General features: G+C 54.5%; 1 protein-coding gene across 1 annotated transcript in view; it reads left to right on the top strand.

Moving 5' to 3' along the window:
* The window catches only part of SMARCC1 (SWI/SNF related, matrix associated, actin dependent regulator of chromatin subfamily c member 1), a 64,299-nt gene extending 40,319 nt beyond the window's left edge, over nucleotides 1-23,980 (top strand). The window contains exons 22-28 of the mRNA XM_038130016.1: nucleotides 2,864-2,919; nucleotides 4,389-4,503; nucleotides 5,860-6,014; nucleotides 9,860-9,994; nucleotides 13,456-13,714; nucleotides 19,380-19,544; nucleotides 22,398-23,980. Of these exons, the coding sequence (XP_037985944.1) occupies nucleotides 2,864-2,919; nucleotides 4,389-4,503; nucleotides 5,860-6,014; nucleotides 9,860-9,994; nucleotides 13,456-13,714; nucleotides 19,380-19,544; nucleotides 22,398-22,480 (968 nt within the window). The 3' untranslated portion in view covers nucleotides 22,481-23,980. The remainder of the gene's footprint in view (nucleotides 1-2,863; nucleotides 2,920-4,388; nucleotides 4,504-5,859; nucleotides 6,015-9,859; nucleotides 9,995-13,455; nucleotides 13,715-19,379; nucleotides 19,545-22,397) is intronic.
* Nucleotides 23,981-24,373: the final 393 nt, after the last annotated feature.

Here is a 24,373-nt window from a genome sequence, read left to right as displayed (position 1 = left end):
GGAGGTGTCCCAGGAAGGCCTGGGGGTGGCACTGAGTGCTCTGGGCTGGGGACAAGGTGAGGATTGGCACAGGGTGGACTCCATGGTCTGAGAGGTGAATTCCAGCGTTAATAATTCTGGGATTTGTGATCCCTGATTCCCACATGCTGCAAGGTGCAGTATCAAACCTGCTGAAGAGAGTTCAAGAGTATCTTTGGTGCAGGGGAAAGGAATTTCAGGAGCCCTCTCCTTAAAGTCAAGGCCTCCCCTTTGTCCCAGGGACATGGATCTCCAGCTGATCAACTCTTCTGGGATGTATTTTCATTAGGCTCATTAGCTCACACAGGAAAATCAGTGCAGTTGTGTTTGTGTCTGTGCCAGTGGCCAGAGGCAGTTCTGTCATGGCCGTACAGGAGCTCAGGCGTGTTTTGGGCTTCGTGTCATCCTTTCATTTTGGAATTAGGGATTAAGTTTTACCAGACTCTACTGTTTTGAGGAATTCTTCGTGGAGAGGGTGTTAAATATCAGAAGGGGCTGCTCAGGGAGGTGGTAGAGTCCAGAGGTGCCCCGGGAGGTGGCACTCAGTGCTCTGGCTGGGGACAAGGTGGGGATCAGGCACAGCTTGGACTGGGTGCTCCTGGAGGTCTTTTCCAGCCTTAATGACCCTGGGATCCTTTGAGCAGCCTCTGATTTAGAGCCAAAAACCTGCTTCCACCCAGGCAAACTCATTTCCCCCAGACTCACAATGGATAATTGACTCTGCTGTCCCTTGTCCCGTGGTGTCCCACCCGTGGGAGCTGCAGCCACCACGCTGTCACTGCGTGTCAGGGCTCTGCAGCTGATGCAGGAAAACACTTTTCAAAACCCATTGACTACAGCCTGTCTGAAGCTGTCAGCCTCATTTTAGCCTAACATGTGCTGCTGCAGCCAGGACCAGAGGAGCGAGGTTGAATCGGGATGTTGGCACTAATCTTGGTGTCCCTTCCTTCCCAGGTGTCCCTGGGCGTGGCAAGGAGCACTTGGGTTTGGGTGCTGTCCATCAATGTGTCCTGACACACAGGAGGATCTGAGGGCACTTGGAGATGCTCTGTGTGCTTTTCCTTGAGAAAATCCTCTCTGAAGAGTGGCTGGGAAGCAGTTTGTCTTTCTGGCATGGTGTCTTTCTGTTTGTTTGGAGCTCCTGCCTGACAGGAGGGGACAGCCATGGGGTCAGGCTCTGCTCCCAGGGAACAGGGACAGGAGAAAACAGCCTCATGCTGGGCCAGGGAGGGACACCAGGAGGAATTTCCCCATGGAAATGATGCTCAGGCCTTGGCAGGGGCTGCCCAGGGAGGTTTGGAGTGCCCATCCCTGGAGGTGGCACTCAGAGCTCTGGGCTGGGGACAAGGTGGGGATCAGGCACAGGGTGGGCTCCATGGGCTGGGAGGGCTTTTCCAGCCTCAGGGATCCTGGGAATTTCTCCACAGCAGCAGCATCAGTCCCTCAGCTGGCCCATGGAGGGGTCTCCTGGCCAGAGCAGCTGTGGTGCCCCTGGATCCCTGGCAGTGTCCCAGGCCAGGCTGGACAGGGCTGGGAGCACCCCGGGACAGTGGGAGGTGTCCCTGCCATGGCAGGGTGGCACTGGATGATCTCAGTGATCCTCCTCACACAAGAATGTAAATTTAGGTATTTCTGTGCAGTATTTTTTTGCTTGAGTTCCACCAACCTGGGCGCACTCAGAGTGTTCTGCACTTTGTCTCCCTTTTTTTGTCTTAAAGGATTGACTCCAGCTTTCTTGGTAAAGCCTTCCCTTTCCTGGGAGGAATGACACTTTCCAGCCCAGTTTGGAACTCTGCTTCTAGGCTTGAAAGAGCTGTCTGACAAAATCTAATCGAGATTTTCCCTGTGACATTATTGGGTCACTAAATCCTGACTCTGAGATAAAACCTGTGAGGGAGAACGTCCCCAGTCTCCCTAAATTGAATTATGGTGGCAGATAGTTCAGATAAGTGGGTTTATCATCTTAAAATAGGCCAAGAGGAAAACTATTACCCTTCAGTCAGACATTTTAGTTGTTTTTTCTTGTATATGGAAGGGACTTGTGTAAAAATTTCTCTACAGAGCTGTTGCTGTTCAGGAAGAACACTTTGTACCTTGTTTTTCTCAGTGTAGCACACAGGAATTAGCAGGAAAATGAGGATTACTGAAAATGAACCCCAGCACCAGCTGATGTCTTCAGAAGCTTAGAGATGGATCAGGGCTTGTCACCAGCAGTTCTGCATCACCCCAGCCCAGGATCTAAATAAGCTCCTTTAATGCCTCTGTAGAAATTGTGAAATCCTTGGCCAGGACCATGAGCTTGTGCTTCCTCTTGTCTCTCCTTGCAGAGCTGTGGATACATTAGGATTTCTTGAACTTCTAAACAATCCCACAAAATGTCAGGGATTCTAGACCATTGTCCAGGCACCTCCATGGTGTTTCCATGGCTGGTTGTTATCCCCTGGTCTCCAGGACCAGCTGTCATTACAGGAACATTTCAAATCAGGGTTTTATAAAGCAATAATTTAATTTCCACGTGGTGCATGGGGATGTGCTCCCAGCTCTCCTCCAGCACTCTGCTACGAGCTGCACCCATCCAGCCCCTGGAACAGAGACTCCTTAATCATCTTTATTATTCCTTCTTCTGTCCTCATGTTGGTCTCACTTCAACCCCAGCTGGGCTTTGGTCTGGTTTAGGGCTGGGGGAGATGCAGTGCCCCAGGCAGGGTTGGAGCAGCCTGAACCATCAGTTCAGTGCTGGCCCTTCCCTGAAGCACTGGTGGAGAACAGCAGGTTTTAGTCAGCCCAAAATACAGAGAGGCTGTGGGGAGGGACGGTTCTAAAACCCTCCCTGTTTGTTTCTCAGATGGAGCTGAGGAAGAGAAGATGGAAACCGAGGCAGAGGGGCAGCCAGCAGAGAAGGTGAGTTTGCGCCTGCTGGCAGGAGGCTCCTGCCACTTAAATCCTGAATTCAGGAGTTTTAGGGTGCCTGTGAGACAGGTGACAGCCGTGACAGTTTGTGTCCCCACGGGGACAGCTCCCGGCCTCCACAGAGCTCCATCTCAGTGCTGGAGTGTGGGGTGACAGCAGTGAGGCATCAGGGGGGTGTTCTGGAAGGGAGTGGGAGCAGGGGATGCTGTGGGAGCTGGGACTGCAGCTGCACCAGGAACGGGGCTGGGGGGCTCTGGGGTGGCACTGCAGGGCAGGTCCTGGGGCAGGGGGCAGCTCCTGGGGCACAGGGGCAGGGGCTGATCCTGGGGCAGCTCCTGGGGCACAGGGGCAGGGGCAGGTCCTGGGGCAGATCCTGGTGCGCAGGGGCAGGTCCTGGTCCTGGGGCAGGTCCTGGTCGTGGGGCACAGGGACAGGGGCAGGTCCAGGGGCAGGGCTCTGGGCAAATGCCTGCCACAGGGCTCTCAGGACATGCTGCCTTTGGAACACCCTCCGTTATTTCACAGCCTTTTCTGCCTGAGCTGCTCTAGGAGAATCCTCCCCACAGGAATTCTGGGCTGGCCCTTGGGCATGGATGTGTTTGGGATGCTGGGGGTGATCCACCCTGCCCTTAAAGATCAGCTGTTTAGGCACTAATTATCATTATCCTTCAACCTGTTGGTAGTGACCACAAGAACACGTTTGTGGCTTTTTCATAAGCCGTGTCCACAGACAGGTACCTCAGACTGCAGTGGGTGTTTCAGACATGAGCTGGGATTAAACCAGAATTCCAGGATACCAGTTTAGTTACTGCTAAATTACTCTAATATTTAAATTATTACTATTTTATTTGTTTATGTATTAATACCATTATGTCTAATATGTATTTTAATTAAATTAATATTTTAATTATATTTGTACATTTAAATTTTAAATTATTGTTTATTTATTATTTAATTCCTGCTACATTCCTGACAAATAAATGGAAGTGGCTTTTTCTGGAGTCTGCAGCAACAGAAGATATTTCTTGTTACCTCCCTCAGCAGATGAGGAGTTCAGACTAACCTGGGGCTGATCAGTGCAGCCTTGGGGTTATTTCCCACTCTGTTTTCAGGTAGTTCTGCCTGCCTGATCAACAGGGACATATGGGAAGAGATAAGTGGGGAAGACTCACTCAGGGCTTGGAAATCTGCGTATTCCCAGACATCCCATAATTCTGTGGTTCAGGAGTTTATGTGCCCACAGAGCGACCCACCTTGGCCTGGGTCACTGCACTTGGTCCAGTTTACATTTAACTTTATTCACATTTGGGGTTTGTCTGTCGCATTTGGCTCGAGCAGCAGCCACCCTTGAGAGTGTAACCCCTGCCACTGTGCTAAGGGACTCGCTGGAAGGCCGTGACCAAAGCTGACAGTGAGTATCTTGTGTCCCTGCCCCCGTGCCACCAATGCCATCCCCTTCAGGTGGAGAGCAAAGCCGAGAGCGAGCCTGAGGAAGGGGAGAAGGTTCCGGAAGGGGAGAGCGAGCGCAGCGTGGACAAGGAGCCGGAGAGCGACGGGGCTGCAGAGCCCAAGACAGGTGAGGAGAGCTGCCCCTGCTCCAGCTGCTCCCCGAGAGCTGGGACAGGCTCCAGCCCAGCTGGGAACGCTCCCCTGGCCCCTGGGGCTGCTCTGTGCTCACAGAGGTTCCACCTGAGCCTCCCTGCAGAGCTCAGGCACCAAATCCCTCCCAGCCCAGTGGGAATGTTCCCCTGCTCCTGGGGCTGCTCAGAGAGGTTCCCTCTGAGCCTCCCTGCAGAGCTCACCCAATCCCTCCCAGCCCAGCTGGGAACGCTCCCCTGGCCCCTGGGGCTGCTCAGAGAGGTTCCCTCTGAGCCTCCCTGCAGAGCTCACCCAATCCCTCCCAAACCAGTGGGAATGTTCCCCTGGCTCCTGGGGCTGCTCAGAGATGGTCCCCCTGAGCCTCCCTGCAGAGCTCACCCAATCCCTCCCAGCCCGGCTGGGAATGTTCCCCTGCTCCTGGGGCTGCTCACAGAGGTTCCCCCTGAGCCTCCCTGCACAGCTCAGGCACCCAATCCCTCCCTGAGCTTCCCAGCCCTGGGCATGGGGGGAGGAGCTGCAGCCCCAAGGGCCTGTGGGTCATAGAAATGGGGGGGTTTGCCCAAATTCCACAACATTTGATCATTTTGGATGTGAAGAAGTGGAACTGCTGGAGGTGTTTAAGGTTGGGCAGGGCTGGGAGCAGCCTGGGACAGCAGGAGGTGTCCCTGCCCATGGCAGGGGTGGCACTGGATGGGTTTAAGGCTCCTTCCAACCCAACCATTCTGGGACTCTCTGCTCCCATCTCCCATTGGAAGTTAATATTTCAGCTCAGTTTCCCTGGGAAGTGATGCCAAGCCTGGATTTTGACAGGCTGAGGAGTTACAACATCTACATAAAACCTTATTCTTTTTGTCATTTCCCCTGTGCCTCATAAAATCATGGAATGGTTTGGGTTGGAAGGGACTGCAAGGATCATCCAGTGCCACCCCTGGCATGGGCAGGGGCACCCTCCACTGTCCCAGGGTGCTCCCAGCCCTGCCCAGCCTGGCCTGGGACACTGCCAGGGATGGGAATGGACATATTGCTTTTTTCCTGCAGCTTGGATCAGGATTTTAGCAGCATGTACAATAAGGAGTGTTTGGATTTGATGGAGTTGATGGGGAAATGATGAGAGGAAGCTGATGGCAGGTGCTGAATTGAGAATGGGAATGAAAAGCATTTAAAGTTGCCCCATTTGTTGGATCAGATCCTCTCAAACTGGGGCTCCCCCGTCAGCACGTGGATGGGGAGCAGTGCTGGAACTGGGGATGAGTTAATTAGTGCTTGACTGATTAGTGTGGTGCCCTCCCGTGCCGGGAGCACGTGTAACAGCCTGGGCTGGGGTGTCTTGCAGAGGAAAAGGAGGCAGAGGAGAACAAGGAGAACGTTGATGGCAGCAAGGACAAAGAGGCCGAGGCTGGGAAGAAGAAGGTGGAGCACGAGATCTCGGAAGGAAACGTGGCCACAGCTGCAGCTGCTGCCTTGGCCTCTGCTGCCACCAAAGCCAAGGTTGGTGCTGTGCCAGCAGCCCGGGGCTGCCTGCCAGGGACAGCAGAGCTGGGCCTGGAGTGCTCCTTGCTCCCCGAGCTGGGGGGCTCACCCTCTGATCCCTGACACCTCACAGGAGCACAAGTGCTGCCCTCATTTCTCCTGCTGAGCCCCTGGGGGAGATAATGAAGTGTTAATTAAGCAGCTCCTTGGGTGATTATGAACTGGATGAACGTCCCTAAGGAGTAGCCCCAAAGTGTGTGTGACTTCTTGGCAGGGCTTTTGGCTGCTGGGGGCTCTGAGTGCTGCTGAGGGGCACAAACCCTCTGATGGCCTCTCCGGCTGCCCCAGGGCTCCACTGAAACCCCTGGGCACCTGTCTGGGTGGGGCAGACACTGGGGGATGTTCAGTCCTGGCACTGCAGCTTTCAGACACCTTAATGATGTGTGTTTTGTTAGAAGCAGGTTGGTGTGTCCCCTTAACTCCTGTTTGTGTGTGGTCTCTAATGAGCTGTGTTGAATCAGCTTTTCTTTACCCTGTAATTACTAATTGCACGTTGTCTTGCCTTTCCTTTTGCAGGAACCACACTGCTTTCAGTGCTTTTAGAGTATCTTTTGCAAATCTGTTTTCTCTTTGCAAATTCCTCTGGATTCAGGTTTTAATTTGGGTTTTTTAATTGCTCTTAGATTCAGTACCCCATTCCACGTCCACCTGCTTTATAAAACCAAGAGCAAGGCTTGGGTGGTGTTCATTCCTGATGGATTTCCATGGATAGAGTGAGGTGTTGTGTGATCTATTAACTTTTCCACTCTGACTCTTTAACTTCAGACTTTTTCCCCGGCTGCATCCCCCAGAGTGAGGCTGGTGGGTGATGTGCTGTGCAGCCCTCCTTTTGAACCCAGGAGATGGAGGATGTTTTAGCTCTTACCTTTCAAACCAGGCTGTAAAATCCCACATGGCAGACAGCTCCCCGTCCAGTAAAATCCCAAACTGCAGCAGAGCTGAGGTTCAGTATTTTGGTGAAGTGCAGAGTGGCTCTCAGTTCATCAGACTCACAGATATCCTCAGCCTAGTTGGGACAACCTGTATCTGTGAGGGACATGAGATTTCATCTGTGTTTGTGGAAGGCCACTTGCTCCAAGTGAGGATGAGCTGCTGCTCCCTTCCTCTGGAGATGAGGAGTTGGAGGGAGCAGGGCCTGGCTGATGGCACTTTTCATCATGGCAGTAATAATGTTCTGGGAGAGCTTCAGCTTTCCATTGCAGGGAATAATGCATTGTAATTAGCAGGCTGACACTTCAGAGTAGAATTCAGGTTCAGCAGGGATTTCTCTTCCCACTCCCTTAAAAAGCCAGACAGTATTAGAGCTTTGGGTGGTCTGTGTCTTGTCTGAGGAATGATTAAACTCTTCATCATAAACTCTGGGCCTGGTCATGTGAAAAGCTGTTTTCCTTAGGATTTTATATCAGAGCAATATTGCAGTTGGATTCTGAGGGAAGATGGGGGTTAAAGACAAGGGATTGAAATGAGGGGTTTGTTTGTTTGGGGTTTTTTTCCTTGGGTTTTTTTTTTTTTTTTTTTCTTTTGGGATCAGTGGCTTCCAGCAGTTGAGTTGTGCTGTTTGAGGAATGGTGAACATGAATGTTCAGGGTGAGACTCTGCATTTCACACAGACCAACAACTGAAATGTGTTTTCACGGGTTCTGCTTTCTGAACAAACAGCATTAGAATTTAAGTACCTTCTGCTCATTTTCCTCTCCGTGGACACCCAATGTGAGCTGGTTTTCCTTTCTGTGCAGAAGTATCTCTGCTGGCTCCTGGCCTGTGCTGCTCCTGCTCTGCTCCAGCTGGGACTGAGCTGCAGACCTGCTGCTCTTGATCCATCTCTTCCCCTCCCCAGAACTGTCCTGGTCCCACGTTCACCTCCTGCCCAACACTGATCTTGTGACCTCCCCACGTTCCTGTTGGAGGTGCCTGGGACTGAAAGATCATTCCTGGAAGCTGCTGGTCCCAGTGGGGCTCCAGGAGAGCTGGAGAAGGACTGGGGACAGGGGATGGAGGGACAGGACACAGGGAATGGCTCCCACTGCCACAGGGCAGGCATGGATGGGAGATTGGGAAGGAATTGTTCCCTGGGAGGGTGGGAGTCCCTGGCACAGGTGCCCAGAGCAGCTGTGGCTGCCCCTGGATCCCTGGCAGAGCCCAAGGCCAGGCTGGACAGGGCTGGGAGCAGCCTGGGACAGTGGGAGGTGTCCCTGCCATGGCAGGGGTGGCACTGGATGGGTTTAAGGTCCCTTCCAACCCAAACCATTCGTGCATTCCATGATTCTTTATGGAATCATTTAGGTTGGAAGAGCCCTTTAGGATCACTTGCTCATTTATGACTCCAGGCTGGTGCAGTGATGGGTTTTTCAGGCATTTCAAATTACCTCTGAATTTGTGTTCCTGATTTTCCTCAGCTGCTGTAGGGATTTGTCCTTTGCCCATGGAAAGCCCTGGGTAGAGTGCCAGGCTGAGCCTCTTTGAGTCTGTCTAGGAAAAACTTCAGGGATAATTTCCTTTCCAAGGTGTATTTTGAGATTTGTTCTTTACCTAATCACGTGCTTTGATCAGATGTTCGTCCCATTTCATTATTAAAATTGCACATGTGAAACAGAGTGAAATGTTTGGTAGAAGACTCTGTATCCCCAGGTGATTCCCTCACTCTGACTTTTCATACAAACCAGTTTATTTTACTGAACTGTGTTATTTACCACGAGATTTCCTGTTCTGTCAGCTTTGTTTCATTATTTTGTGCGCAGCACTTGGTCAGTTTTGGAACAGCTGCTGGAATTTCTCAGGGATGTGGTGTTGGATGAGCTTGGGGTCACTCAGGTTCTCTCAGACCTGATTTGAAGTTCACTTTAGAGAGTCAGGAGGGCATTTGCCCCCATTTACTGAGCCCTCCCTCGCTGCTGCTGGGTCAGGGGGGTGAACATTGTCAATGGCACAGTGTCACATGGGTTTGAGAGATTCAGGTTCTGCTCGGGGTTCCAGGGAGGTTTTCAGTGCTGCTTTCCTCCACTCGGTGTTTGTCCCAGTTTGGGGCCCAGCTCCCTCAGCAGGGCTCTGTTTGCAGCTGGAGCTGGATGGGCTCCAGCTTCTCCTTGTTCCCTGCTCCCCTCAGCTTTCCCTGTGACAGCCCAGCCCCTGGATGTGTCCTGGGACACTCTGTGAGCCCCCCAGGTGGGGTGCACTCCCAGGGGTTCTCCTGCTGAGCAGCAGGCTTTGAACAGGAACAGGGAGAGGCATCATGACCACGCTTGTCACACTCTGAGGGTGTGAAACACTTCCATGGCTGCCTCGTGTGGCAGATATAGACACACAGATCTCTGGTGTTATTTATGTGTGGATATAAATGGCATGAAGCTAATCCTTATAAAAATCAATTTGCCTTCTACTTGAGAAAAATCTATTTTAATGGCAAAGACGTGGCAGTGCCATCTCCCTGGTTTGGGGTCGTTCTGGGTCACAGCCTGCTGTGTGTGTCCTGCTGGGAGCTTTTTGGGTGACCCTCAGCTGACTCCACTGAACAGACCCTTCCTTCTCCCTGGAAGGGCTCCCTGTGCCCAGTGCTGGAAGGCTCTGAGGCAGAGCTGGAGTGCTCTGAGCATCCTCCACACCTCTTGGGTGAAACCTTCACACCTATTTATTTGATTAAACCTTAATAATCTTCCAAGGGCCTCTGGTTCCCAGCATAAGGTTTATAATGGAATTCCCTGTTTCCTGCCAGAGGTGGAGCAGGATGGCTGCAGCTGGATGATTCCCTCCCTCCCTGCCCCACCCGTGCCCAGTGTCACAGAACAACCCCTGTGTTTCATCCCCAGCACCTGGCAGCTGTGGAGGAGAGGAAGATCAAGTCCCTGGTGGCCCTTCTGGTGGAGACTCAGATGAAGAAGCTGGAGATAAAGCTTCGCCACTTTGAGGAGCTGGAAACCATCATGGACCGGGAGAAAGAGGCAGTAAGTGGAATTTGGGATTAAGTCTCACTGCAAGGGTCTGTGTGCGAGCATCTGGAAAACCAGCAGCTCCTCCCCTCTCCTGTCCTTTGTGTCCTTCTCCTTCAGCTGGAATCCACAGTTCCCTCCCACAGAGGCATTTGAGCCCTGGCCTCCTCCTGCCAGTGTTCCTGTGTTCCATGAGCAGCACTGGGGCATCTGGCTTTGCTTCCTCATCCTTGCTCTGAGCAGGAACATGGAATTGAGCTTCACGTGGCCCATTCACATGGTTTGTGTCTGACCTCAGAACAGCCCTTCCCTGGCAAGAGTGAAAGGAGTGAAGCCCTCCCTTCCCTGGGGCAGGGAGCCAGCCCTGTGTGCCTTTCCCCCTGGCCCAGGGGGTTCCAAGGAGACGGTTCAGGGTTTTGGGGGCACTCAGAGCAGCTCCTGGGAAAGCCCTGGAAGTGGGATGTGGAGCTGGAAGGGGAGTGCTCAGGAGTGCCAGCCTCTCTTTATGCTGCTGCTGATGGGTTTGCCTGAGCTGGGAAGGCAGCAGCAGCTTCAGGAGAGGGGAGGGGAGCAGTGGGGTCAGGACATGGAGAGGAGCTGTCTGGGCCTGGATTACTCAGGAATTACCAGCAGTTGTGTCATGTGCAGTGCCAGAGGCTTTGGAGAAGTGTTTCCAGCTGCTTGAAAGAGAACTGAAAATCTCATTTCTATCAGAATGGCCAGGTTTTAATTTCTTTTTTCTGTGTGTAGCTGCCCCATTGTTGTGAGTAGACAGTTACTGTGGGTGGGTTGAAGATTCAAACTGGGTTATGTTGATTTGTAATCCCAGGGATTTCTGCATTTGCCCTTCTGTGTGAATTTAATGGAATTGCACCCCCATTTGGCATTCATGGAAAGGGCACCAGGTCCAACTCCTGCTCCTCACAGCACCCAAAACTAAGCCATGTGACCAAGAGCATCCTGCAGGCATTCCCTGAGCCCTGCCAGGCCTGATGCCATGGCCACATCCCTGGGGAGCCTGGCCACCCTCTCCATGGAGAACCTTTTCCAATCCAGAGTTCCCCTGATCACACTGATGGAGTCTGACAGGATGTGGACTTCTCTTGGAGCAGGATGTCAGCAGGAATTTCTGGATTGCTCCACATCCTCCAGTGTTTCAGTCTGCGCTTGAGTGGCAGCTGAGGAAATGAACCCAACTCTTTTGGAAAGGTTCCCTGCAGATTCTTTCTTTGGGGGATATATTCCATTAGTGACAGGGAGGGTTTTTTCCTCCCTTTTGAGGCATATGACATTTCCCTTTTTAAAAATGTGCATACAGATTTTCCCCTTGGCTTCCTGGTGGTGGAATTGGCTCTTTTCACCTGTCATTGTGGGTATTTAGTGGAATGATGAAAGCAGCAGAGCCTCCTTGCTGCTCACTGTGCCTGTGCTCGCTGCTGCGCTGGCCCTTCCTGGCAGGGAGGGAGCAGGGCTGTGAGTGCTGACAGCAGGCCCTGCTGCAGACTGCAGGGTGGCACATCCAGGCAAAACACATTGATTTTATCTGTGTTGGAGCTGAGCAGTGTCAGCAGTGCCAGTGCTGAGCGGGGGAACCAGGGGCTGGAGCGGAGCTTGGCCCACCCAGAGTTTCTGATGGCACCTGAAGCTTTGCTGGTTCTGTTCAGGGAGGAATTCCTGGATCCCCGAGGCTGGAAAAGCCCTCCCAGCCCATGGAGTCCCAGCTGTGCCCAATCCCCACCTTGTCCCCAGCCCAGAGCACTGAGTGCCACCTCCAGGTGTTCCTGGGACTCTGGTGGGTCTGCACTAGAGCCCAAGCCTAAGCTTGGCTCAGCTTTAGCACCAGCTCATGTTTCAGCTTGTCTTTCTGTGCCTTTTTTCCTCTGTCCAACTCTCTTTCCTCACCCCAAGCACAGGGATTGTGTAGAAGGGAAGTTTTCCCTGGTTTTCCTCCTCCAGTGTGAATTTCCAGGCACTGGCTGCTGTCGGGGCACCCTTGTAAAGACCCTTTTAAACTGTAAGGGGATGGGTGCCACGAAGAGAGCAAAGCAGGGCCACAAAAGGGTCTCAAAGGAACAAAAAAGTGTTGCCTGAGCCTTTGTTTGGGGTCATTTGCAGGAATTCCTCTCCCAGCTGTCTCCCACCTCGGGAATGTTTCCCCACACACCCCATTTCCCCGGTGGGGTGGATTTATCGGGTGCTTCCCTCAGCGTACGGGAGCAGAAAAGAGCCAGGGCAGCGTGAATGATGCCATTGTGGCCGGAGCGGGCTCCCCGGCCGGGCTCGTGTTTAATTCATGAGCTCAGCCCATCTGGGGCTGCTCAAAGCCGCCTCTGTGGAGCTGCCTGCCCCTCCCTAGCCTGCCCTGTCAGCAGCCAGCCTGCCAGCACCGACTACTGAGGGAGCTTTGGGATTTTTGGAGAACTCCTGCTAGGTGAGAGTCTCCTTGGCAACCTGCTTTTCAGCCGAGTTGTGGAGTCTACCTTAAAACACTGCTTCAATATTTGTACACGAGTCACGCAGCCCCCGGGCCCAGTAATAATGTGGGAATGGGTCAATATTCCTGAAAGAAGTCAAACATCACTTCCTTCACTAGGATCTCACCCATCGTACAAATGCCCAATGCTTTCTGTGGCTGTTTTTGCCTTTCCATGGAATCTCAGTCTGGGTTGGGTTGGGAGGATCTGCTGGATCCTCCAGTTCACCCAGGGCAGGGGCACCTTCCCTAGGGCAGGGTGCTCAGGTCTCACTCTCTACCTGACTTCATGATTAATCTAAGCAGCCTGTTTGATGTTAATTGGCCTAAATGACAAGAGATTCTTCACATAAAGCTCTAATAGTGCAAATCTGTGTCTGGCTGCTGTGACATCCAGCTCCTGCACTCAGAGGATGGAGGAGGATCTGCCTGTGATCCTTGAGCTCCTGCAGCTGCACACACGTTCTGCTTCAGGCTTGCCTAGAAAATCCCCTGGGACTCCTGTTCTCCCTCATTCCAACATGCAGGAGATGCAGAGAAACCCCCCCCAGTTTCCTGCAGAGCTGTGCTAGGGCTGAGCTCTCAGTGCAGAGCTCAGTGAGTAACCAGCTGTGCTGCTGAGAGGCTTTGGGACACAACAAGGTGAGTTCATGTGTCCCAGCTGGAAAAAGCTCCCGAGCCTTTCCCAGAACCTGCTGCAAGCAGCCACAGGACAGCAGCTCCTGCTGGGTTTGGTGGGCTTGGGATGAGAGGCTTCTTCCAACCCAACCCAGTGACTGGCAGGAGCACATTTGAAATGCATCTTTGCTATCTCAGCTCTGCCCTCTGCCCTGTCCTGGCACAGCAGAGGCAGCAGCACTGTTGGAAATGCAGGAAATGCATCTTTGCTAACTCACCTCTGCCCTTTGTCCTGGCACAGCTGGAGCAGCAGAGGCAGCAGCACTGTTGGAAATGCAGAAAATGCATCTTTGCTAACTCACCTCTGCCCTTTGTCCTGGCACAGCTGGAGCAGCAGAGGCAGCAGCTGCTGACTGAGAGGCAGAACTTCCACATGGAGCAGCTCAAGTACGCCGAGTTAAGGGCTCGCCAGCAAATGGAGCAGCAGCACAGCCAGAACCCCCAGCAGCCCCACCAGCACCCCAGTGGGCCTGGCATCAACCCCCTGGGGGCACCAGCACACCCAGGGCTGCTGCCCCACCAGCAGCCCCCACCCTACCCCATGATGCACCACCAGATGCCACCTCCTCACCCACCTCAGCCAGGTAAGAGCTGGGAGCGGGGAATTCCTGCCCTGAGGAGTGCCCAGAGGGACAGGAGCTGCCAGGGGAGGCTGCCTGGGGGCTCTGGGTGGTCTGGGTTACTGGTTTGTAGTGGTGCCCCTGTCAGGCACAGCTTGCTGCAGAGATGAGCTTTGCACCTTCTGCAGCTTCATCGTGGAGCTCCCACCCCCCTTCCAGATGTGGGGAGGAGGTGTCTTATGGAAGGGGGGAACCCCAAAAGTCAGGAGTGGGGGCGTGCCAGGGTGGGAGGCAGTGGGCACCAGCAGGAGAAGTTCCTTCCAGCCACAGGAAACTGCTTTTTTCCTTGGGGGGCTCATCAGCCCCAGAGCAGATTGTCCAGCAGGGCTGGGAGCCCCTGCCTGGGACAGTCCAGCTCTGAAGTGAAATATGAAGCTGCCCCAAGCACTTCCAGATGTTTTTAGGTTATTTGTATTTCCTTAGACTTGTTTTATAATGGGTGATCTGAGCAGATGCTCCTTCAAAAGCAATCACTCCTCCAATTCTCCAGTTCGTGGCACACCAAAAAAAGAAATGTGCAGAAATTAGGGGAAAGGACTGGGAGGAGCAGCAGGGGCAGGAGGCTCCTTTGGGACCTTCTTTGGCAGGAGACCTGACTGGGAGAGGTTCCTGCGTGCTGCCTGGATGGTTTGGTGGCAGGGCAGAAGCAGTGAAGTCGAGCTCTTAGCCAGAAGTGAAAAGTGAGGCTTGTCCCAGAAGTGTGGTTTTTAGCTCAGGTGTCAGTCTGGACGTGGTGCTGGAGAACCATCTCCAGTGCTGGACCCATCTGGAGAACCATCTCCAGTGCTGGACCCATCTGGAGAACATCTCCAGTGCTGGACCCATCTGGAGAACATCTCCAGTGCTGGACCCATCTGGAGAACATCTCCAGTGCTGGACCCATCTGGAGAACCATCTCCAGTGCTGGACCCATCTGGAGAACATCTCCAGTGCTGGACCCATCTGGAGAACATCTCCAGCCAAGGGTCACCCGCTTCTCCTTGGCATGGCTGTGTCTGGCTCTGCTGGACCACAGAATTCATTTTCCCTGAGCTTACTTTGTTCTCCCCTTTGCCCTGGAATGAGAAGTTTTAGAATAGGGAAACAAAGTTGGATTCCAGTTTTGCTGTGGAAAGCTGCACCTTGTCATTGCAATAGGAGATCAAATTCCCAGTTTCTTTCTGTGGTATCACTTTGGGCACTCTCCTGATTTCTGTTCAAGCTCTGGGCTTGGGATCAGTGGGATGAGAACTCCTGGTTCTGGTGATACCCATGGTGTGGAATAGGAGAAACTTCTGGAAATCCTTGGAGGAAGAGAGCTAGCTGGGAATTAGTAGCTGTCACTGTTAACTCTTCCTTCAGGTGGGGTTTTCAGCTGGTAAATAATTTCTGACCTAAGGCAGAAATGGAATGAGGAGAGCAGGGTACACTCCCACCACAGCTGGATGAGCAACTTTAATAACCTTTTCCCTGACAGATTTTACCTCCTTTTCTGTCAATGGGTGAAATACTCAAAAAAAGACTTTGTCAGGAATTTTGGGCTCGGGGTTTTTCAGCTGCTGAACATTTCATTATTTGTGGGTTTAAATTGAGTTGCTGGATGCTATTTGCTTCCTTATTGGACTGGTGATGATTCCAGGGGGCTTTTTGGGTACAGAAAGGATTTTGAGTTCTCTTCCTTTAGGTGTATATTCCCTAACAGCTGTCAGTGCTTCCTATTTCTCCATCAGATGTGCAGAGCTTGCTGGGGAGGCGCAGGGAGCAGTGGGATGAAAGGAAATCCAAGTCAGGGGGTGGTGAAAGGGGTTGGAGCTGATCCAGGGCCTCGTAAGCAGGGTGTAATTTGGGACTGGAGCTGTCAGGCTGGTGGGTGACACAGGAACAGTGACACCACACTGGGCTCCCTCTGCTGCAGGTTGGCTGTTTGAGCAGAAGCAGTGAATACCTGATACCTTAGAGAATTCCTGGACTGGAGCAGTAAATCAGAGTGACCCCGGGACAGCAGCTCCTCTGGAGTGAGCAGCACTGTGCTGCCCTCCCCTCCCGAGGGCTGAGCTCTCCCTGGGCTGTTTGCTGGGGCTCCTTTCCTCGGGAGGGTGGCAGCAGCAGCTCCCCAGAGATGCTCCAGCGTCTCCTACGTGTCTCCTGGGAGCCTGGCAATGGTGCCCCTGGCAGTGGTGCCCCAGAGCAGGCAGGCCCTGGATGCTGGGTGCCAGTGAAGTGGAAACTCTGCCTCTGCTTCCCCAGACACGAGGCTAAATGAGTTGTTGTGGTTAATTATTCACACTGCTTGGCTGGGGAGGGGGAGGGAAGGGTGGATTTGCCGTTGGAATATCCCTGCCCGTGGCAGGGGTGGGATGAGATCAGCTTTAGGGTCCCTCCCAACCCCAACCATTCCAGGATTCCCGGAGCCTGTGAAACCTGTTCCCAGCGGGAAGGAGCACACCTTGGGGTGCCGGCAGGCATTCCCTGGAGCTGCTCCGTGCCTCTCCCGTGCCAGGGCTGGGAAGCAGCTCCTCAGCAGCAGCAGAGCAGGCTGTCAGGCAGGCTCATCCCCAGAGCTGCTCCCTGCCCTCCCAAATCCTGCCCAGCCAAGGCCACTCCTGCACGGAGCCCCGGCTGTGTCACAGGTTTTCCCTGCGCAGCCTGGGCACGGAGAGGTGCTGGAGGATTTGGATCAGCTCCAAGCCTCATGCATCAAAACAAAACCCCTCTGGCTGCTTATCAGCCCAGTGTTCCTCAAGTGCTGATTTAATAGAGGGAGAGGCTTTTTAATGGAGATAAATACCTTGGGGAGCCTCTGAAGGCAGTTCCCGCCCGTTTCCCTGGGATGTGGAGCTGCACTGGCAGCAGGGGAAGGTGAACCTGCCCTGCCCCTCCGTGTGAGGGGTTTTCAGTCAGTCAAATCTCGTTGTGTTGAACCTTTGGGCTGGATCTCTTCCTGCAGCTGCTGCTCCTAAGCTCTCCCCCCTATGTAGGTCACACTTCCACATTTTCTGCTTGAGCCGCTGTCTCGGAGCGCTTTCTCTTGGAAAAAAAGAAAAGCATCTCTGTGGAAGCAGGGCTTCGCTTGTGCTGTGGTGGCAGCAGAGATTTCCCCCTGGTTAGTGCCACTCAGGATGGGTCAGCGCCTGGCTGCTCTCAGCTTGGGTGTTTTGGAGCTGGGGTGGGATGGGATTGCTCCTCTGCCAGCTCCCTCAGCTACTTTTCAGATAAAAATGTTGCATCCTGTGTCAGGAAGGGAAAAAATGGGTGGCCAAACCCCACACAGAGGAGCTTCTCAGCTTATGGACAGCTTCAGCTGCTTGGATTTAAACCTCCGAGGCTTAACAGGGAGAAAAGCTCAGGATGCATGGCCCAGGGAGGAGGGGGCTTCCCAGCGAGCCTTGCTGGGACACTGGAATTGGTTTGGGTTGGAAGAGACCCTAAGGATCATCCAGGGCCACCCCTGCCATGGCAGGGACACCTCCCACTGTCCCAGGCTGCTCAAGTGTCCAGCCTGGCCCTGCCAGGGATGGGGCACACTTTGCCTTCATGAAGAAAAGGCATTTTGTAAAGTAGATTTAGTTTCTGTTCAGTGGTGGTTTTAGCTCAGCTGGGGTTGATTTGCATATAAAACATCCTTGAATGTTCACGTCCCTGTGGGTTTGGCAGCCTTTCCCTGAAGGAATTCTTGCCCAGTGCTGGAGTTTCACTGAAGCCACTCAGTCTGTAGTAAAGCCTGATTCAGCTTCAGGTGTTTCAGAAGAGGGATTTTAATATTAATCACTTCATTAGTGAGGGAGAGTCTCATAGGCCTGTGGTGTTCAGGGATGGCCAAATTATGGAGGCTCCTGTCAGGTGGCAGCTCCCAGGCTGGGAATTTCTCAGTTCCCCTTTCCTGGGCCTCTCAAACACAGCTGTATTGTTCCAGTTTTTATTTTTTTATTCCCTGATCAACCTTAATTTTTGCAGTGAATGACACCCCTCGTAGCTGTGAATGTCTCCTTGTGCTACAAAGCCTCTGAGTCTTCGGGAGCTGGATGATTTTCCCAATATCCCATTCCTGTGGCAGTGAGAAGCCATTCCCTGGGTCCTGTCCCATGTCCCAAGTCCCTCTCCAGCTCTCCTGGAGCCCCTTTGGCTCTTAGGTCCATCCCCCTTTGCCTGGGGTTAGGGGGCAGGAGCTGTTTCCATCCCTGTCTCATTAAAACACTGTCCCTCCACGGAAGTGTGGTGAGGGAAATGGAATTGGGTTATGCCAAACCATCCCTCAAATGAGGTTTTAGAGCATCAACCCCAAGCTGGAGATGCCCAAGGCCGGGTGCTGTAGCTGGTTTGTGAGGGAGAGCCCTGCAGTCCTCCCTCACAGCCAGACAGGGAATCCTGGTAGGAATTCCTGTGCAGCCCAGTTTTAACTGTGCAGCCCAGTTTTAACTGTGCAGCCCAGTTTTAACTGTGTGATTTCAGTTCTCCCACCAAATTTATCCTCGAGGCTTCGTGGCTGCTCCTTTCCATCAAGGCTCTTCCCTGGTGCCTTGCTGCTGCGTTTGCTGCCTGGCGCTTGGCCTCCACGGATGCCCCTGGTGCTGGTGTGCCAGCAGGCTGGCTTTGCCTGTGCTCTCTCCTTCTTGGAGACCTCCTCTCACTTTTCCCTTGTGACGAGGTTCCAGGTGCCCCCTGGCCCTTCCTGGAGGTGTGCTGGGGCTGAGGAGGCGTTTATTGGGGAGCAAGAAGGCGTTTATTGGGGGCTGAGAAGGCGTTTATTGGGGGCTGAGAAGGCGTTCATTGGGGGCTGAGAAGGCGTTCATTGGGGGGTGAGAAGGCGTTCATTGGGGGGTGAGAAGGCATTTCTTGGGGGGTGAGAAGGCATTTCTTGGGGGGTGAGAAGAATTTACTGGGGGGTGCGAAGGCATTTTTGGGGATGAGAAGGCGTTTCCTGGGGGTGAGAAGGCGTTTCTTGGGGGGTGAGAAGGCGTTTCTTGGGGGGTGAGAAGGCGTTTCTTGGGGGGTGAGAAGGCGTTTCTTGGGGGGTGAGAAGAATTTACTGGGGGGTGCGAAGGCATTTTTGGGGATGAGAAGGCGTTTCCTGGGGGTGAGAAGGATTTATTGGGGGGTGAGAAGGCATTTTTTTGGGGGGTGAGAAGGCATTTATTGGGGACTGAGAAGGCGTTTCTTGGGGGGTGAGAAGGCGTTTCTTGGGGGGTGAGAAGGCGTTTCTTGGGGGGTGAGAAGAATTTACTGGGGGGTGCAAAGGCATTTTTGGGGATGAGAAGGCGTTTCCTGGGGGTGAGAAGGATTTATTGGGGGGTGAGAAGGCGTTTTTTTGGGGGGTGAGAAGGCATTTCTTGGGGGGTGAGAAGGCATTTCTTGGGGGGTGAGAAGGCGTTTCTTGGGGGGTGAGAAGAATTTACTGGGGGGTGCAAAGGCATTTTTGGGGATGAGAAGGCGTTTCCTGGGGGTGAGAAGGATTTATTGGGGGCTGAGAAGGCGTTTCCTGGGGGTTGAGAAGGCGTTTCCTGGGGGTGTGCAGCACACCTGGAGCCGCCTCCTCCGCGCGGCTGTGCCGGGGCTGGGAGCAGAGCCCTGCCGCCGTCCCTGCCGGGGCTGGGAGCAGAGCCCTGCCGCCGTCCCTGCCGAGCCTCAGCCCCGTGTCTGTCCCTCCCCGCAGGCCAGCTGCCCGGGCCGGGCTCCCTGCTGCCGGGCCAGCCCATGCCGGGCCGGATGATGCCGGCCAGCATCCACGGCGGGGGCGCGGCGGCGCCGCCCGGGATGGCCCCGATGGCCGGGAACCTGCTGGGGCCACGAGTGCCGCTGGCAGCCCCCAACGGAATGTGTGAGTGGGCCCCTAGGGAGGGGCGATCCTGGGCTCCCTGCCCTGCAGACCCCTGCTTCCTGGGAATAGTGGGATGTGTCTAAGTGGGCCCTTAGGGAGGGGTAATCCTGGGCTCCCTGCCCTGCAGACCCCTGCTTCCTGCAGGAATAGTGGGGTCTGTGTAAGTGTACCCTTCAGGGATGGGTAATCCTGGGGTCCCTGCCCTGCAAACCCCCTGCTTCCTGGGAATAGTGGGGTCTGTCTAAGTGGGCCCTTAGGGTTGGGTAATCCTGGGCTCCCTGCCCCGCAAACCCCTGCTTCCTGGGAATAGTGGGATCTGAGCACACTGGGATGGTCCTGGGCTCCCCTGCCCCGCAAACCCCTGCTTCCTGCAGGAACAGTAGGATCTGAGCACACTGGGATGGTCCTGGGCTCCCCTGCCCTGCAAACCTCTGCTCCCTGCAGGAATAGCAGGATCTGAGCACACTGGGATGGTCCTGGGCTCCCCTGCCCTGCAAACCCCTGCTCCCTGCAGGAATAGCAGGATCTGAGCACACTGGGATGGTCCTGGGCTCCCCTGCCCTGCAAACCCCTGCTCCCTGCAGGAATAGCAGGCTCTGAGCACACTGGGATGGTCCTGGGCTCCCCTGCCCTGCAAACCCCTGCTCCCTGCAGGAATAGCAGGATCTGAGCACACTGGGATGGTCCTGGGCTCCCCTGCCCTGCAAACCCCTGCTCCCTGCAGGAATAGCAGGATCTGAGCACACTGGGATGGTCCTGGGCTCCCCTGCCCTGCAAACCCCTGCTCCCTGCAGGAATAGCAGGCTCTGAGCACGCTGCCAGCCCCTGAGTGCTGCCAGGCATGTGCTGGAAGCTTTAAGTGCTCCTCAGCCCTCTGGGCATCCCAACACATCCCATTGTCCTTTATTTTATTTATAACATCCCTTATTTTATTTATAATGATACAGAGGCTCGGTGGTGGTGATTAAAAGTCTCTCCTGACTACGTGGAGGGTCAGGAATTAACTGTAATTCCCAAGTAGTGGAGGTCAGAGTAGGATCCAGTTCAATAATTCCACACTGAAAACTTGGCACCCTGGAATTGGAGCATGGGAGGCCTGATTAGGAGAAAGGAGAAGATAAACCATGTAAAGAACATTCCCAGTATAAAATCTGCACCTCCAAAAATGAAGTTGATTTATGGCAGCCAAAAAAGCAGCTGGATCAGGAGCCATGGTGTGGGAGTTGCTTGAATGAGTGTGAGAGTGTGGCCAAGCCCAGAAGGCAGAAGACAAGCTGGCACAGGGAGGAATGACTGAGGAATTCTCCATCAGGAATTCCTCAATAAATTTGCCATTATTAATTGCAGCCTGGCCCAGCTGCTGCTCAGGAATCCTCACCCCCAAAACGCTCGGTGTGGCTCTCACCAGCCGAGCAGGAATTGTCATCACTTGTAGTACCTCTCCCCAAAAATAATTGGGAAAAGCCCTTTTGATTTTGGCTGCAGCAGCAGGAGCTGCTGTGAGCTGTGACTCAGGGGCGTTCCCAGCCCCAGCAGGAGAACTCTGTGCTATTTCTGTTTGGGCACTGCTCCCGTTCCCCTGCTCCCCAGCCTTACTTTTCCATCCTTTTTCCCGAGCCTTTACCACTGGGAATGTCTTGTGTCAGGTTGTATTCCTGTTTGCTCTCTTCCCTTATCTTAATTTCCCCTTTTTTCGTCCCCTACTAAACAAGTCAGTCGTGTTCCATTAGCATCTCCTCTCTGGGCACGAGGCTGGCCCTTTGTGTCCCTCCTTCCCTCCCTCCTGCTCGCTGCATCCCTGGATTCCTCTGCCTTAACCTACATCCATCCTTCAGAGGGAGGAGCAGCCTCTGTTGCTATCAAACCCATTGTTCCATCCGTTTCCAACAGAAAAGAGCTGGAAGTTGGGCTCAAGCACAGAGCTGGAGGTGAGAGGTGCCAATTCCAGCTCTGGAAGTTGCTTGGCGTGGATTTGCCAGCTGCTGAGCTGCATCCCCAGCATCTTGTCCTTAAAAACACAGGAATTTTTTCCTCTTTCACGGAGTCCATGCAGTGCTGGGTGGTGGAAAAGCAAAGTAAAGGTGCAGCAGAGCTTCAGGTGCACCATGGTGCCATTCCTGGGTCCTGCCTGCAGGAATTCCCCTTGGACAGACTGTCCTGTGGCCTGGAGACACGCGGGCGTTGTGTCCCTTCTCTGTGCCCAGCCCCTCCTGCTGTCCCTCCCTGTCCCCGTTGTGTCCCTCCATCCCTCTCTGTCCCCCCTATCCCTCCCTGTCCCCGTTGTGTCCCCGTTGTGTCCCTCCCTGTCCCTGTTGTGTCCCTCTCTGTCCCCCCTGTCCCTCACTGTCCCCGTTGTGTCTCTCACTGTCCCCGTTGTGTCCCCTGTCCCTCCCTGTCCCCGTTGTGTCCCCCATCCCTCTCTGTCCCCCCTGTCCCTCACTGTCCCGTTGTGTCCCCCGTCCCTCTCTGTCCCCCCTGTCCCTCCCTGTCCCTGTTGTGTCCCCCGTCCCTCTCTGTCCCCCCTGTCCCTCACTGTCCCGTTGTGTCCCTCCCCGTCCCCGTTGTGTCCCCCATCCCTCTCTGTCCCCCTGTCCCTCCCCGTCCCCGTTGTGTCCCCCATCCCTCTCTGTCCCCCCTGTCCCTCCCTGTCCCGTTGTGTCCCCCGTCCCTCCCTGTCCCCGTTGTGTCCCTCCCTGTCCCCGTTGTGTCCCTCCCTGTCCCCGTTGTGTCCCTCCCTGTCCCCATTGTGTCTCTCACTGTCCCCGTTGTGTCCCCTGTCCCTCCCTGTCCCCGTTGTGTCCCCCATCCCTCTCTGTCCCCCCTGTCCCTCACTGTCCCGTTGTGTCCCCGCAGATCCCGGCCCCGCGCAGCCGCCGCCCGCGGAAGGAGTGACGCCACCCCCGGCCGGAGCCCCGCCGGCCTCCGCCGCTCCCTAGGCAGCCGAGGGAGGAGGAAGGAGCTTCCACAGCAGCGTAGTGGTGACCAAAAGAGAATTCCTCAGTTCCCTGCTGTTCCCCGGGGAGTGTCCCCTCCTCTCCCGGGCCGGTCCCCGCTCCCCCGCAGCCCGCAGAGCTCGGTGCTCCGGGGAAGCCGCGGGTCGGGGTGCCGGGAGCGCCCCGCGTTCTGCTGGGGAGCCCTTCACCCCTTGCCTCGCACGCTGGTTTCCTTCCTCTCGGTGCTTTGAGCCTGGGCCGCTCCCGCAAGGCGACACAGTCCAGGTCTGGGGCAGGACTGAGCTTCAGGACGTGCAGCCCCGGGGCGGTTGGGGGTTCCGGGGTCTCTGGGCAGCGCGAAGCACCCAGAGGAGAGGCCAAACCAGAGCTTGGAGCAGAGCAGGAGAGGCAGGGCCACGGCCCTGCAGGGATTCCTGGTGGCCGCAGCCAGAGCTGCCTCTAACTTATTACAGGAAATATTGATCCATGGAGTGAAACCAGGAGTGAATCAATCAGAATCAAACCACTCACTGGCAGGAGTTCTCTTGCTCCGGTTTTTCCCTTCCCTTTGCCTTTGGAGGTGGTAGTTGGACCTTCCCTGAGTAGTTCGGTGCAGTAGCCAACTGAGGAATAACCCCCCCCTGTTTTTAGTCCCTCTTTTTGGAGCATATACTTTGTACTTTTTAAAATGAAGAAAACAAACAAAAAAAAATTAGGTAGCGAAGAAGTGCTAGAATTTGGGATTGGGTTGGGATGGCTGGGATGGGAATGCCAGAACTACCTCTGGACGGCCAGGGCAGCAGCTGGGACAGCTCCTGTCACCCCCCAGTGCAGCTGCAGGGCTGGGGAAGGGAGCAGCTGCAGCAGCAGATCTGGGAGCGCTCCAGAGCTGCGGCTGCTCACCTCCAGGCTGCCAAAACTTGGGCAAAAGTCCTGCAAAAAGTCCTTTTCTGCCCCTGGCTCGGGTTCTCTGCCCTCCTCCCGGCCCAGGAGCATTTGGGGTTTCCCTGCCCAGGGTCTGGACGCTGCTCCTCAATTTCAGGGGTGGTTTTTATCCAGGTTGGGCCGGAGAGAGGCTCCTAAAAACTCCGGAACCTCCAGAACCGCTTCCAGCATTTACAGATTGAGGCTTTGCCAGGTCTTCCAGCACGACTCCACGCAGAGAGCAGCCAGGGCCTTCCCATTCCCCTTCCCGAGGCTTCCTTCCCCTCCAGGGTCTTTGGGGTGAGCATGGGGTTTCTGGTGCAGCCCTTAGTCCAGTTTAGAGTAACCTCAGGTTGTTTTTAGCGTGAGCAGTTCCCAGGATCCAGGTGGAGACTATTTTTTACTGTCCTAGTGCTGATCCTGCCGAGGACCTGGGTCCTGGACTCTGTTTTGTTTCTGTATAAATAATCCCTGTGCCCACTTTTTCACCTGATCTCTGTATAGGGCCGGTTTGATTCCTGCAGCAGCCACCCAATTTTGTGAAATAAAAGCAAAAAAAAGCGGTTTTTGTACAAAGCCTGTGGAGTTTGTGAGGTCTCCTTTGCCTTTGTGTGTGGGAAGAGCTGGGAATTGTTGCTGTGTGGGAATTGGGCTGTTTTGGGGCTGTGTGTGAACTCCAGAGGAGCAAACACAAAACCTGAGCCCGGGGGAGGCATGGAAGCCACGGGAGAAGCACAGACCCTTCCCACACTGGGAGGGTGCCTGGGGAACAGACCCTGTCGGGGTTTCAGAGCTCAGGGAGAGGCTGCTGCGCCGCAGCCCCACGGCATCCCTGCTCTTGGGGTCCTGCTCCCCACTTGGATCACTCTGGCAGGGCAGCTCTGCTGTGCCAGGAAGGGCTGGGGAGGCCTCGTCCCCCTGCTGTCCCATCCAGCTGCTCGCCAGCTCCAGTCCTGCTGCCTGTCCTGCTCT

Source organism: Motacilla alba, chromosome 2 (assembly GCF_015832195.1).
Source record: "Motacilla alba alba isolate MOTALB_02 chromosome 2, Motacilla_alba_V1.0_pri, whole genome shotgun sequence".
In the NCBI taxonomy this organism is placed as follows: Eukaryota; Metazoa; Chordata; class Aves; order Passeriformes; family Motacillidae; genus Motacilla; species Motacilla alba.
This window is presented reverse-complemented; position numbering and strand designations above follow the sequence as displayed.